A 12,711-nucleotide genomic window follows, 5' to 3' on the forward strand; every position below is an offset into this window, starting at 1 on the left:
ATGAAAGGAAGCCACTTTGTGTCTTGAGCAGCAACAAGAAAAGAGATAAAGGGAGAAGTGGAGGCAAGAGTCTTTAGAACAGCAGCTGGGGAGCAGCAGCATCTTTGAAGTGCTCAGGGCAGAGAGCTGAGATAGCCACAGACTTGTAAAACCAACAGCATCTGAGGAACTCTCCAAGGAATCAAGTGAAAAGAGTATTGCAACTAAACCAAGTAATACAAAATGCTTTTCATCCTTAGCTGAGAGCAAAAGTAGTTCAAAATGACAGCTTTTTGCTGAACTGACCTTTAATTCTATGTCTTTGTTACAGAACTTAGGATAACCTTTTCAAGATTTCAGGCACCCTGCAGATCAGTTTTTCAGATGACAGTAGCCTCTTTAGAGAGCCTGGACTCTCATCAGGGAGTGACCTGCAATAGCCTACAAGAGCTGGAGCATGGGGAAGATTCCAGCTGCTCCATCAGGCACTAGATCTTACCATTCAATGGCCTATAGACCACACAGGAACTTGGAAGTTGTATCAAAACACAAGCAAAGCCCTGTTTTACAGTGCTGCTCTCTCTCTTTCAGAATGGTTACAGCTGTAAGACTCCAGAAAATAATCAAGAAAACACTTTCAAAAAGGGCATTCAGATACCTGGGTTATCCCATCATAAAACACTGCTTACTAGAAAAGAATTTTTTAAAACTAGCATTTATTAAAATAATGTGACTGAATTTAGAAAATCCACTGATCTCCAGTAATGAAGCTAGAGAATTTTTGTGTTTTAGATTTGTACTTCCTATTGATGAGAAAGAGCCAACATACAGACACAAGTACAGTGGGTCACTTGTTGCCCAGCAGCATTTTAGGTGACTGGCCTATAAACAAATTCAATTCTAAAGTCAACCACACCACTGTGAATGCAGAAAAAAGACCTCTGAGATATTATGAAATTTGCTGTACTCACATAAGGTTTCAGTTGTTGTAAAGAGAAAAAAAGTTATTTTATTGCCCAGTAAAACTCTCTCTGTTAAAAGAGTCTTTAGGAAAAATCACACAGAGGCATTGGAAACCTAATACTGCTCTGCAGGCCAAAATCTGGGCCTGGGATAAGCAAGTAAAACCTTGTTAAACCTGTGTCCTGTAAGTTTGGTGGGGGGGAAGATGTTCAAGGAGAAATTTAGACTCAAAAAGTTGAACTCACCATTTTTATATTTCACCTGGGAATTCACACTGTCTTAATTCTTTTCTCTGTAGTGAGTAACATGGATCCTGTTGTTCAAAACCAGGTCTGCAAATCATAAAAAGAATTTTTCTCTGTTTTCTTTTGTGTGTGCAGTTTGTAGCTCACATCCTGCTGGTGTGACGTTTGCGTCAATGTTCCCAACTGCATGGTGGGGGGCTTTCCCCTCATCATTTTCACAGGTCAAGTTTTGATTTCTTCATCATAGAACAGTTCTGGATAGTCACAGCAAGCACCTGGTCTGATTTTTTAGTCAATTTTATGTCCACTGGCTCAGAAGAAGAGAGGCTCGTGATCCACTGGCTCAAGCCCAGTCCCAGCTACCTTGTGGGGCTGTGCACTCTGAGGCTTGTGCACAGGGTGGGACTCACTTAACTTTTCAAAACAGCTTCAGAAATTCTGCAACCTCACAGGAGATTTCTTCAAAACAAACTTACCCTTATGCAACTCTGTGGACAAAGAAACGAGGCAAACCAAGGAAACAAGCAGAAAAAAATGGAAATCTACCAAAAAGAGTAGGAATGCAAGATGAAATTCTGACATGTCAGAAGATAACAGGAACTTTATAATGGTTTTAAAAGAATTAAAGTTCCACAATTAAGAGGCTAATGATTTATTAGTGAAAAATGGTGCAAAACAGGAGAATTCCACAAAGATCAGCAGAGACTGGAATATAGTAACATTGGAAATAGAAAGTGTGTGTCTGCAGAATAGTTACAACTTGGGCAGGAGTGGCAGGGTGGGATGTCACAAAGAAAGTATCTGGAGTTAATACAAACACAAATTTCAGGCGAGGGAGAAGGATAGCTTAAAAAGAGGAGAACTGTACAAACTGACATTTGAAACCTGGGGATTTGTAACATTGCTGGGCCCTGTCTGCAAATTCTCTGCTCTGAGTCTGGAAAACCTGGACTTTATGCTGTGAACCACGGGTCCCACAAGGAAACAAAGAAACTTTAGCAAACTTACCTGTACAGGTGCCAAAAGAGATCTACTCATCAAATGTTTTGGTTATGTTTGAGAATATGTCATATTTTCTGAAATTTTCCATCTCTATTTAAATCCATACCACTTTACATGAATTCTAGTGGGAAACGGTCAGTATTGCACAGAGGGTTTGTGACAGGAATAAGAGGAGATTCCAAATCCAAACTGTGACTTCCTTGTGGCCACCATGGGGCAGGTCCACCAGCAGCCCAGTGGAACAGTGTCTCTAAGAGCCTCCTGACACAGGGGTTCAACAATGGCAGGGCTTCCAAAATAGAGAAGGAATAAAATAAACAGAGTAGCTGGTGCAGTGAAAGGGAAGAAGCGAGATATCCAATTCTGCACCGGGATTCACAATACTCGGGGAAGAACTTCCATTATTTCAAGACACTGTGCTAATGCAAAGGATGGTCAAAGACATAAAGACTCTGTTGTTGCACTTGTAGCAGCCTGAGATCAAAGCAAAGGAGAAATTTGCCAAACCTTGTCTCCTTCTGGCAACTAAACAAAGTTCTGGCAGTGACACACAATGCAGCTTTCAAAACCACGTTCTCCTTCAGCTAGAGCAGCCTCTACTTTAGTGAGAGGGATGAATTCACAGAACTCCCAGACAAGAGGAGATGGGTGCAATGCAATTTTCTTCCCAGTCCTCACAAAACCATGTTACTGTGATAATTTTCATGGCATTAATCCCAGTATAGTAAGAATAACATGGTTTTTAAGGAAGGTCCAACCTATGTAGAAGTGGTAAAAAAAGACTCACTCTAAAAATTTGGGAACTACTCATTTAGTTTAATTAAATACACACAGGGAAACTGGAAAACTTGGGACAGTTAGGGAGGCATCACCAGAGCTCATCAGAAAACTACTCCAGCAAATGATGACCAAAGACCAAGAAGAGAAGGCAAACAGAGCAGCAGCATCCAGGCACAGATTCATTCACTGATCAGGAAAGCATGGTGAGTGCTATACATGTTAAAAAGTTGTCAAGCACAACCAGTCAAGAACTCATTTTTGATGGCAGAGATAATTATTTTTACATTCACAAATATTTGATCTCTTCCAACTTCTGTTAAATCATTATGCTACTTACTAGCACAATCTTACTGATTTTTTCTTTAGAGTCTTTTAGAAAGGTTTCCACTGAAGACTGAATAAATAATAATGAAAAAGCTATCCAAAATGTTCATCAAACTGTTCAACATTGTGTTCACCATTGCTATGCTCTTAACATGTCCTCATGTCCTGGTCCTGCACCGGGGAAGGAACAACCCCATGCAATATAGGGTGGGGGCCACCCTGCTGGAAAGCAGCTCTGCAGGGAAGGACCTGGGGGTCCCAGTGGAGAACAAACTGTCCATGAGCCAGCAGCACGTCCTTGTGGCCAAGGCCAGCGGTATCCTGGGGTGCATTAGGAAAAGCATTGCCAGGAGGTCAAGGGAGGTGATCCTGCCTCTCTACTCCACCCTAGCAAGGCACATCTGGAGTGCTGTGTCCTGTTCTGGGCTCCTCAAGAGAGTACAAGAGAGACATGGAAAAAATGGAGTGGGTCCAGTGGAGGGCTGCAAAGTCAGTCAAGGGTCTGGAGAATATCTCTTACAATGAAGAGTTGAGGGAGCTGGGCCTGTTAAGCCTCAAGAAGAGATGACTGATGAACCTCATTAATGTCTATCTAAATGGAGGGTATCAAGAGGATGGGCAGGGTCTCAGCAGTGGTTCCAAGCAGCAGGACAAGAGGCGACATGCAAAAACTGAAGCACAGGAAGCTTCACTTGAACACAAGGAAGGACTTCTTTACTGTGCAGTGATCATTCACTGGAACAGATTGACTAGGGAGGCTGTGGAATCCCCCTTACTGGATGGGTCCAGTCCTGTGTAGTGTGCCCGAGAATGACCCTGCTTGAGCTGGGGGGTTGGAGCAGATGACCCCTGTGGTCCCTTCCAACATGACCCTGATTCTGTAATGTAACAACCACTCTTCTCAAGCATGATCTCAGTGATGTTTGAGGCTAATGCTAGCCTAGTCAGTTCACTCTCCAACCTCTGTGATAGATAACATCAGATAAAATCTGAGGTCCTGGTTATTGCTGCATAAAGTGAAAGACACAGTCAAAACATCTTTGGGTTTTCTTTGGTTTTGCAAAACCAGACTGATTTTATAGTAAAAAAATCAGCTTTCCTTAAAATTATATTTTTCTAAAGTCATAGATGCTTAAATACATCTTCCACATTTCTGTGGAGAAGAATGGACCTTTATATCATAATTTACAGATAAATACTATCAGAAAATGAAACGCTTACAGGGATGTGTTTGAAACTTATATATACATTTATATTCAAGCCCTACAGCAGTGGCATTCATTGTGGGTAGTGCTAGTGCATGTTTAGCTCTGCTGCTTCTCTATTTATGGACAAGCTATGAAAGCAGTTTGTCAGCAACTTTTTCTGAGTGTTCACATTTCCAAATACATCCATTCTCAACTCACTCTAATGTAATTATCAAATTCAGCAGTGAGCTGATAACACAGCTAAAGGAAAATCCCAACCTGCCTCAGTGTTTTCATGCTGTAATTGAAAACAGATGGCAACTCGTGTAATTTATGCTTTTCTACAATCAGTAACATGTTGGTATAAGATAAGAATTCTAAGACTGAATTGCATCTGCTTCAACAACACCATATGCTAGTGCACAGCATAAATATTTATCCAAGCCTACTCCATCTTCTCATTTAAAGCTCAATTCCATGAAAAAAGGAAAGTACCCTTCCGATAGCTTCAATTAGCACTGAAGCATCCCTGGAGTGCTTTGAAGGGCTAGAGGCCCAGCACCAAACACTGAGGTATCTTCTCTTTCCTAAACTTCACCGAGAAGGTTAAATGGAGGCATGTACCTTGTGTCTTATTGATGCAATATAAATCCCAGTTTTCAAGCTCCCATTAGGGTGCCTTTAGGAATTACAAAGAAGTTTCTCACCTACAATATCAATGCTTCTCTACCTTTCCCACTATCCTGTAAAAGACTGGTAATTGGACTTGGGATACTTTTTCCTGGGGGAAGGGTTTTTTTTTTAAGGATTTTTAGACTGATTTATCTTGCTTGTCAGACAGTTATGCGATCCACATTTTTGAGGTCAGCTTGGCAAGGACCATCAAATGGGTTTTGTGTTTCTCTGTAGCTTGAGGTACATTCAACTTCATGAGAATCTCACTGTTCAAATTTATTCCAATTTCAGGAACATAAGGCATTGTCAATTCCTCTGACATCACATGGTTTTAGGTTGTTTTTCACCCTGCTGGACATTTATAATGTGTGCCTTTTAGTCTTCCATGTTACAAGTCTGTAATACGCTGTTATTGTGGCAGTACTTCAATTCTTTGGACTAATCAGACAGTACTGATGTTCCTTTGACTGCATGAAATGGGCTTGATGACCTTGATGAACTGACATCCACTGGCTTCTTGACACAGTGGCAACTCAATTATTCTTGAGAGCTGATTCTTATTCTGCTAGTGAAATCATTTGAGAAGCTTAACCTGAAATAATAATTTGTGAATGCAGAACACAAATGCAGAGGCAGAAAATATATAAAGCTGATCTCCTCCCTGTGCCAGCTTTTAGAGACCAGGAGAGCAGAACCATGCTGAAAAGGTCCTGGCTGCACATTACAGTTCCCAAGCTGAGCTCCAAACAGAAGGTGTTGGTACCAGTGACAGCACGTGGTCCTTCAAACTCCCTGCTGCTGACTCCTTGCTGCTGAAATCACGATCTAGGCTTGAAAAGCTTAAACAGTCACTGGCAACTTGTATGATTTGAGGACCTTAGGTGTCACAGCTATAAATACTAATTTGCTAAAAGTCACTTTAAGGAATCAGATAGCTTTCTTCTAACAGTTTGAGTAGGGCATTGATTTCTCCAGCCAGTGGGATGAACAGATGATCAGCAAAATGAGTGATTAATTTATCTCTCTCACAAGCCTCATACTTAGCTAGGTCTGCTTGTTCCATCACACTCTGTTGCAGTTATATCACACTAAATCACATTGTTATGTGATGCATAATTTGAGTCACTAGTTTGAAGTCAAGTTGTAACTTTTCAAAAAATACTTGCACCTTAAAAGCAGAAATGAACTTACAGAATAAATCACTAAAAAAAGAGAAAAAGAGTTTTACTGACAACAGCTGGCAATATTTAGCAGTATCATCTGCAGAGAACCAGATTTTTCAGCCAATCAGTAATGAATTTTAAAGCAACCTGGGAACTTCAAAATCCTGCTGTTCCAGTCTGCTATGCTGACAACAGCAGACAGCTAAACAGAGCTGCAAATAACTGAGAAGAACGCATCACAACACTGACTCCTTTCATAGCCTCGCGTTGCCTCCAGCTCCCACTTATTAATGCACTTGCAGCAACCACTCTCCTCATAACACTGTCACAGGCAAACACACTTCAGCAAACCAGGTCCAAAAATACTTTAATAAATATAATTGACTAGATATTTATTGAATTATTTTCTCAGCTTCACACCTGAAATTTCAGACTGTGAGTGGTAATCCTATTTACCAGCCCCAGAAGAGGGATTAAATCCTAAAGCTTGTAGCCTCTCAGCAGATCATCAGCCTCTTCAGCAGATCATGCTAGTAGGGATTTTGTCAGAAATAGTCTGAAAATTCCCCCAGAAGAGGATGTCACACATCTGCCACACTGAGGTGCACATGTGACAGAGCCCATGTGTCCCATCCGCTCACGCCGTGCCCAGGCACAGCCACTGTGGGTGGTCAGAGCTCTGTCCCGAGTTTTCTACACAGACTCCCAACTCACAGCACTCTGGAGCAGGCCAAGAGCCCAGACAAGCTCAAACTGTAAGCAAGTCCCCACTAAGTCCAGCAGGTAAGGTTGAGCCTGCAATGTTTACTTCTTTCTGTGATACATGGTAGAACTTTAAATGCACAAACCAAGGTCCTACAATGACATTGTAGGCAGCAGTCCCCTCTCTACAGTATGTACAGAATAATGCAAAGACAGAAAAACAGTGCTCTCCAAAGCAGGCAAGTGCAAAACCACAAGCTTTACAAATAAAGACATTCTAGAAACAATTACAGTGGATGCATCTCCTTAGGAGGAAAATCCCTGCTGCTACTGCCAAGAACTTTTCGACAAACTGCAACGCCAAGGCTTGGCCCTTCTTCAAATTCTTGGCCTTTTCATCATAGCCAACTTTCCTTGTTAGCGCTTCTTTGCTGTAGCACTCTTTTTGCAGACAAAAGCCTCTTGCACCAGCCCACCAGAAGTTACCATGCCCAACAGCCTGTTTTCAAAGTGCCTTTCCTGCAGCTTCCACACAGGGGAATATTTAATTTCAAGGAGCTGTCATCTAAAGCCTGTCATTTGATTTCTTTAAATTTGACAGATTGAGGAGTTCTGTAAACAGATGGATTAAGTGACATAGATTTTTTTTAAATTTCAAATACTGCACTATGATTTACATACGTATTGCCATGGGAACTTCTAACAAAAGCCCTTATTTTCAAAGAAAAACACCATCTCTTACTAGGCTAAAGGTAATCAGCATTTCCAAAAATGGGGCAACAAATTTTGTGTCTAAAGAGGGGTTCATCTCATAGACAGCTATAAATTTTTATGTCAATTCTGTTCTGAAAAGCACTTTCATATAAAGATAACAGCTTTGAAAATAATCAGATCTGTCCTTGTGTAAAATCAAGGCAATATATCCCAGTTTTACAACACTGGTTGTTCCTTTCAGGACAGTGAACTATTTTGCATTCCTCAATCTTGAATGGTTCAGGTAGACCTCTGTAACCCCATGGGGTGACACATATGACATCAGAGTGTTGTTTTTACAAGTCAGGTTTCAGAATCGCTCCACTGTATTGCTAGCTTCTATATTCAGAGAATAAAACTGCTGTAAAATACTAAGCTCCCAAGTTCAGGATTTAGAATATGCACATGAATTAATAAATTATTTTTAAACTTAGGCCCTTTACATTTTAGGCAGGGTCATTATTTGAAAATTATACTTGTCATATAAAAATTGTAAATGTATATTATATTTAGAAACTTCCTCGGAACTTAGGCTTCTTTGCCAGCAGGATGTGTCTGGGTGCTGCATGCATCAACAAGCTCTGCAGCTGCCATTCCCTGTCCCAGGGGTTTTGCCTACCTATACTAAAAAAAGTTTCAAAGACAGCATGTGCTTGAAAGTTCCATTTAAAAAAGAATCAGCATCCAGAAAGCAGAAACCCCTGTCCTGCACTTGCTGAGGAGGGTCCCATGGCAGGTCTGGCACCGTGCAGCAGGCAGGATGTGCATCCCTGGAGCTGTGGCCTCCAGCTTGGTGGGTGTGAATAGACAGGTCACAGACAACTGGGATGAGTGTGATGGAAAAGAGACATGAATTAGAAGGCTGGATAAAATTAATGGAAACTGGGGTACATGTGGAATACACCTGAAACCTTAATCTGTGTTGCTGCTATACAATAAAGCATGGCATAAATTGGTAGTTTAATCTTTCTGGCCATTGGAGCAGGTGTAGCAGAGCAGCTAACTCAATTTTCTTGCTTTTATCTGTATTAACATAATACTTTGCCTTTATTTTTCTCTTTGTACAAGGCAGAGATTAATTCACAGATATATGCAGGATGTGATCCAAGCCCACAGGTAAGTCAATGGGCTCTGCATTGCAGTGCAAAAGATAAAAGTGGAACTTGTATTTATTGATTCTTAAATCATTTATGAAGCTATTTCAGCTCTTTATGAAAGTATTATCTGTTGTTCTTTCCAAACTGTCTTGAATCTTAACTGCTTTACACTGAACAGTGGGCTATGCTAGCTTCACTCTCACTAGTTATGTCTGACTTTGCCTGTTCCTATAAAGGCAAAATCCAGAAGGTGTATACCAGCAGTCACATAAATTGTAAAGAGGGAAGCCAAAATTGTGCAGAGTTGAAAAAAAAATGCAAAATTGCAAAATCCATCAAAAAATAAGAACTCTGCCACTACCAAAACCAGCCAACCACATGAATGAAAATCCACCTCAAAAAGGGAAAAGGTCAAAAGAACAACCTGGAAAGAATAATTGAGTCTCATGTGAAAAAGAGACTTCAAGAATCTCAGGAACAGAAGAAAAGAAACAGGAGGGGGTTTAAAGACAACAAAACTCACTGTGCACAAATGCCTGAAACTGAGACAAAGGCACACTGGAAAAAAAAAGCACGTCTCCCTCCCCAAATGCAGGCAACCCAAGACCTTCACCGAGCAGCAAAAATTTCCCTGGGAAATCATCCCATTTTGAGAACCCACCTTCATGCCAGCCGCGGCCGCTGGCCCGCTGGGGTCCACAGCCTGGATGTGGCAGGGTTTGCTGCCCCGCACCACAAAGCCCCAGCCCACGGCATCGCCAACGATCTGCAAAGGGGAAAGGACATGACCTCTTTCAAACAGCTCCGTGAAATTCAAGGGGGCAACTGCTAAATGGTCCGAGATGTCATTTCAACATCTCTGTACTTCCAACACATAGTAGAGTACAGGCTGCTATGTCACTCATGGGAAAGGCTCTATCCAAATGGTTCCTCTCACTTTTAATGAAGTTTCTTTGTTGAACTAGGAGGCTGTAAAAGCAATGCTTCCAATGACTAGGTTCAAGAACATTTTTAAATAAGGGCTCTAAAAATGTATGTTAGTCAAATTTTCTGTCTCATTATGTAGAAAGTCTCTGCTAAGAAAACTTTGATTTGGGTAGGTAATCCGCTCCTGCAGAGCAGGAGAACTAAGTCCAGATGAGTTTGTATAACACAAATGTTATTGGCTTTATGTAATTTTACACCCCCTTTAAGTATCACACTGGCAATAAAGACAGAATAAACAAGTGCTGAATGAGACTTGTAATTTGTGGAAGTACTGATAATGGAGTTTGGGAGTTTGCAGTATAAACCTCAGCAAATACAAATGAGCTCTAATTATCCCATCAAAAAATGTCCGTTGGATTGCCCATATGCATATAACATGAAGAAAATAAAGAAAAATACTGGAGACATACCGTAAAAGTTTTTCTAACATATGGGGCTCCAGGCATCAAGAGCTCATCAGCAGTCACAGGTCTCTTTAATACTGTGGAGGTACAGAAATGAATATTCAATAAAAACAATCCTTAGGAGTTTCTTCTAATAAATAAGATACAGTGTTGGGATACATCTTTTTAGCCTCATTTCCCATACATGCTTTCAATTCTTGCAGACTTGCTTGAAAGCAGTAAGAGAACCAAGGAAAAGCCAGCAGAATAACACTGAGTATAAATGCTGAGATCTTTGGAAAACTGGAGCATTTAGCCAACAGACTTTGTTGTCTGCAACCAAAATCCCCTAAACACTATTACAAAATGCAAAAGTGGCTTTTCCTTTGTCCAGTGTTGAAACAAGTGACCAACCATCCTGGCACAGAGCATCTTTCCTTCACAGTTCACTATGTACTTGCTGGGTGCTCTCTGCTATTTCATCTGAGTTGGGTTTGAATCACAGAACTGAACAGCAAGAAAATCTTGCCTGGGTGAGGAATTATCTCAAGAGACTTCTGCAACTGTAGGCACAGACCTACAACTCCCATCTTATCCAGGGACAGACAAGGTAACCTACAGTTGTCTGGGATTTTAAATGAAAGGCAAAACCAGGAAGTTTCTGCAGGTCCCCATTGCCTTCCCATGTAATGGCATAATTTTCCTCCAAACAAATTAAATTTTAAGTTCTGCCAGATCAAATCAATACCATCCTGTGTATCACTTTTTATCTGTCCATAAATGCTTCAAAGGACAACATAAAGATATATGCTGTTCACCCCATTTGCCTGCTTCACCCTTAATAATATGGCTGTTTTTCTTTTAGTGATAAATAATTTTGATGGTGTCTGTCTTTTCAGTCACAAGTGGGAGACAATATTTCTCACAGATGGTATTTGAAGATGTTCTTGAGTTTCTTAATGACATTCATGGGAGCAGGGAGAATTCTAGCAGACAAACCAATACCTTTTTTTTTTTTTTTTTTAACCTTCCCATGCATTTTGATGAACTGTCATTTAGCCAGTGTTAATCTTTGCAGAGCATGTCTGGTCAATGTGAAAAAAACTGAACGACTGTGCTCATTTGACAAGTCAGAATCTGGTAAATCATCCACGCAGAGCTCTCTTATGTGCCTCTCTTCATCATACCTCTAGAATTTTTTTTGTTTGATGATCGTTTTTCTACATGGTTGGTCAAGTCATGACCTGGGTATTTTTTAAGTGATTGCCTGTAAGAGAGCTTGTGTGACAACAAATACACCTCTGCCTTGTGTTTATCAGCACGTAGTTCAGCAACACGCTCTGGGTCTGGATAGCAGGAAGCTACTTGTGAATAAAGTCTCCTTATAGTGAGTAGAGGATTAAGAATTCCTCATAACATTTCCATCTGACAGCCTTATGTTAACCTATGCAAGCTGATGTGTGGATCTGTACTTGTGTTCTGGGAGAAATAACCCTACATTGCCAGTAATCGTATAATTCTGAAAAGTCAGCCTGTTTATAAGCCCACTGCTGTCTTCTTTCAAATATGATTCTGTTAAAGCTATTCACAGTTTGAAAACTAGTCCTAAGGGAATGTTTCTTCTAAAAAATTTATGCAAGAACAACATCAGCCTATTCTTTTTATTCCAGTATTGTGTAATCAGCTGCATTAAAATAAACTTGTTCTCACTACTCATGGACTGACACTTCATATAAAATCAGAACCATAAATGAACGGAATAGTTGGCATACTTTAGATAGCGCCCACATTTATGGATAGCACATGAATGCTGTTTTATCTGTTCCAGAAAAATTTCCAGGATGTAATTAATGTACTGGGAACAAAGAACTCCCCATACCAAAGCTACCAGAGCATTTCTGCAAAGTATACCTGAGAGATGCTCTGCTAAAACATGATCCTGTAGCACCCTTTATCTAGGGGCAAGCCCCTTGCATGAAGGGGTGAGCGAACTGGAAGATGGTGCTGAACACCCAAGAGTAACACACCCCAAGGCTGCAATGGCCACTAGAACTGACAGCATTTCCTCTGCTGGGCAGCAGGTCTGCTGGAGGGGGTTGTGGCTTCTGAGCAAATAACCCTACTGTGTCCTTCTAATTATTTTAGTTCAGAGCTGCATACTGAATTCCCAACAGAGATGAAGCAGAGGGAAGGAAATGTGCTAAAAGGAGAGAGAGGGGAAATATCCTTCCCTTTCTGATGGCCACTCTGCACAGCAGGAATGAAACACACTTTAGTTCACTCATCTCCAGAGTAAATGGTCAATGTTTGGAACAGCATTCACCTAGTGCTTGAGGTACTCTCCTGTAATCACTTCAAATGCCAGCATGCTTCTGAAAGCAAAGATTACACATATCCACTGAAATCTTACCCTGTTTTACAGTACTCCCCACACCAGTGGCAGGGACTTGGTGAATTTGAAATAATAAGAA

At 40.8% G+C, this 12,711-nt stretch overlaps 1 protein-coding gene across 1 annotated transcript in view; it reads right to left on the reverse strand.

The window, feature by feature from the left end:
* Nucleotides 1-12,711, reverse strand: part of DEPTOR (DEP domain containing MTOR interacting protein) — a 75,337-nt gene that overhangs the window by 14,442 nt on the left and 48,184 nt on the right. The window contains exons 8-9 of the mRNA XM_021546564.3: nt 10,268-10,338; nt 9,532-9,636 (exon numbers count right to left, since the gene is read on the reverse strand). Of these exons, the coding sequence (XP_021402239.1) occupies nt 9,532-9,636; nt 10,268-10,338 (176 nt within the window). The remainder of the gene's footprint in view (nt 1-9,531; nt 9,637-10,267; nt 10,339-12,711) is intronic.

This window comes from Lonchura striata, chromosome 1, assembly GCF_046129695.1.
Source record: "Lonchura striata isolate bLonStr1 chromosome 1, bLonStr1.mat, whole genome shotgun sequence".
Lineage (NCBI taxonomy): Eukaryota > Metazoa > Chordata > Aves > Passeriformes > Estrildidae > Lonchura > Lonchura striata.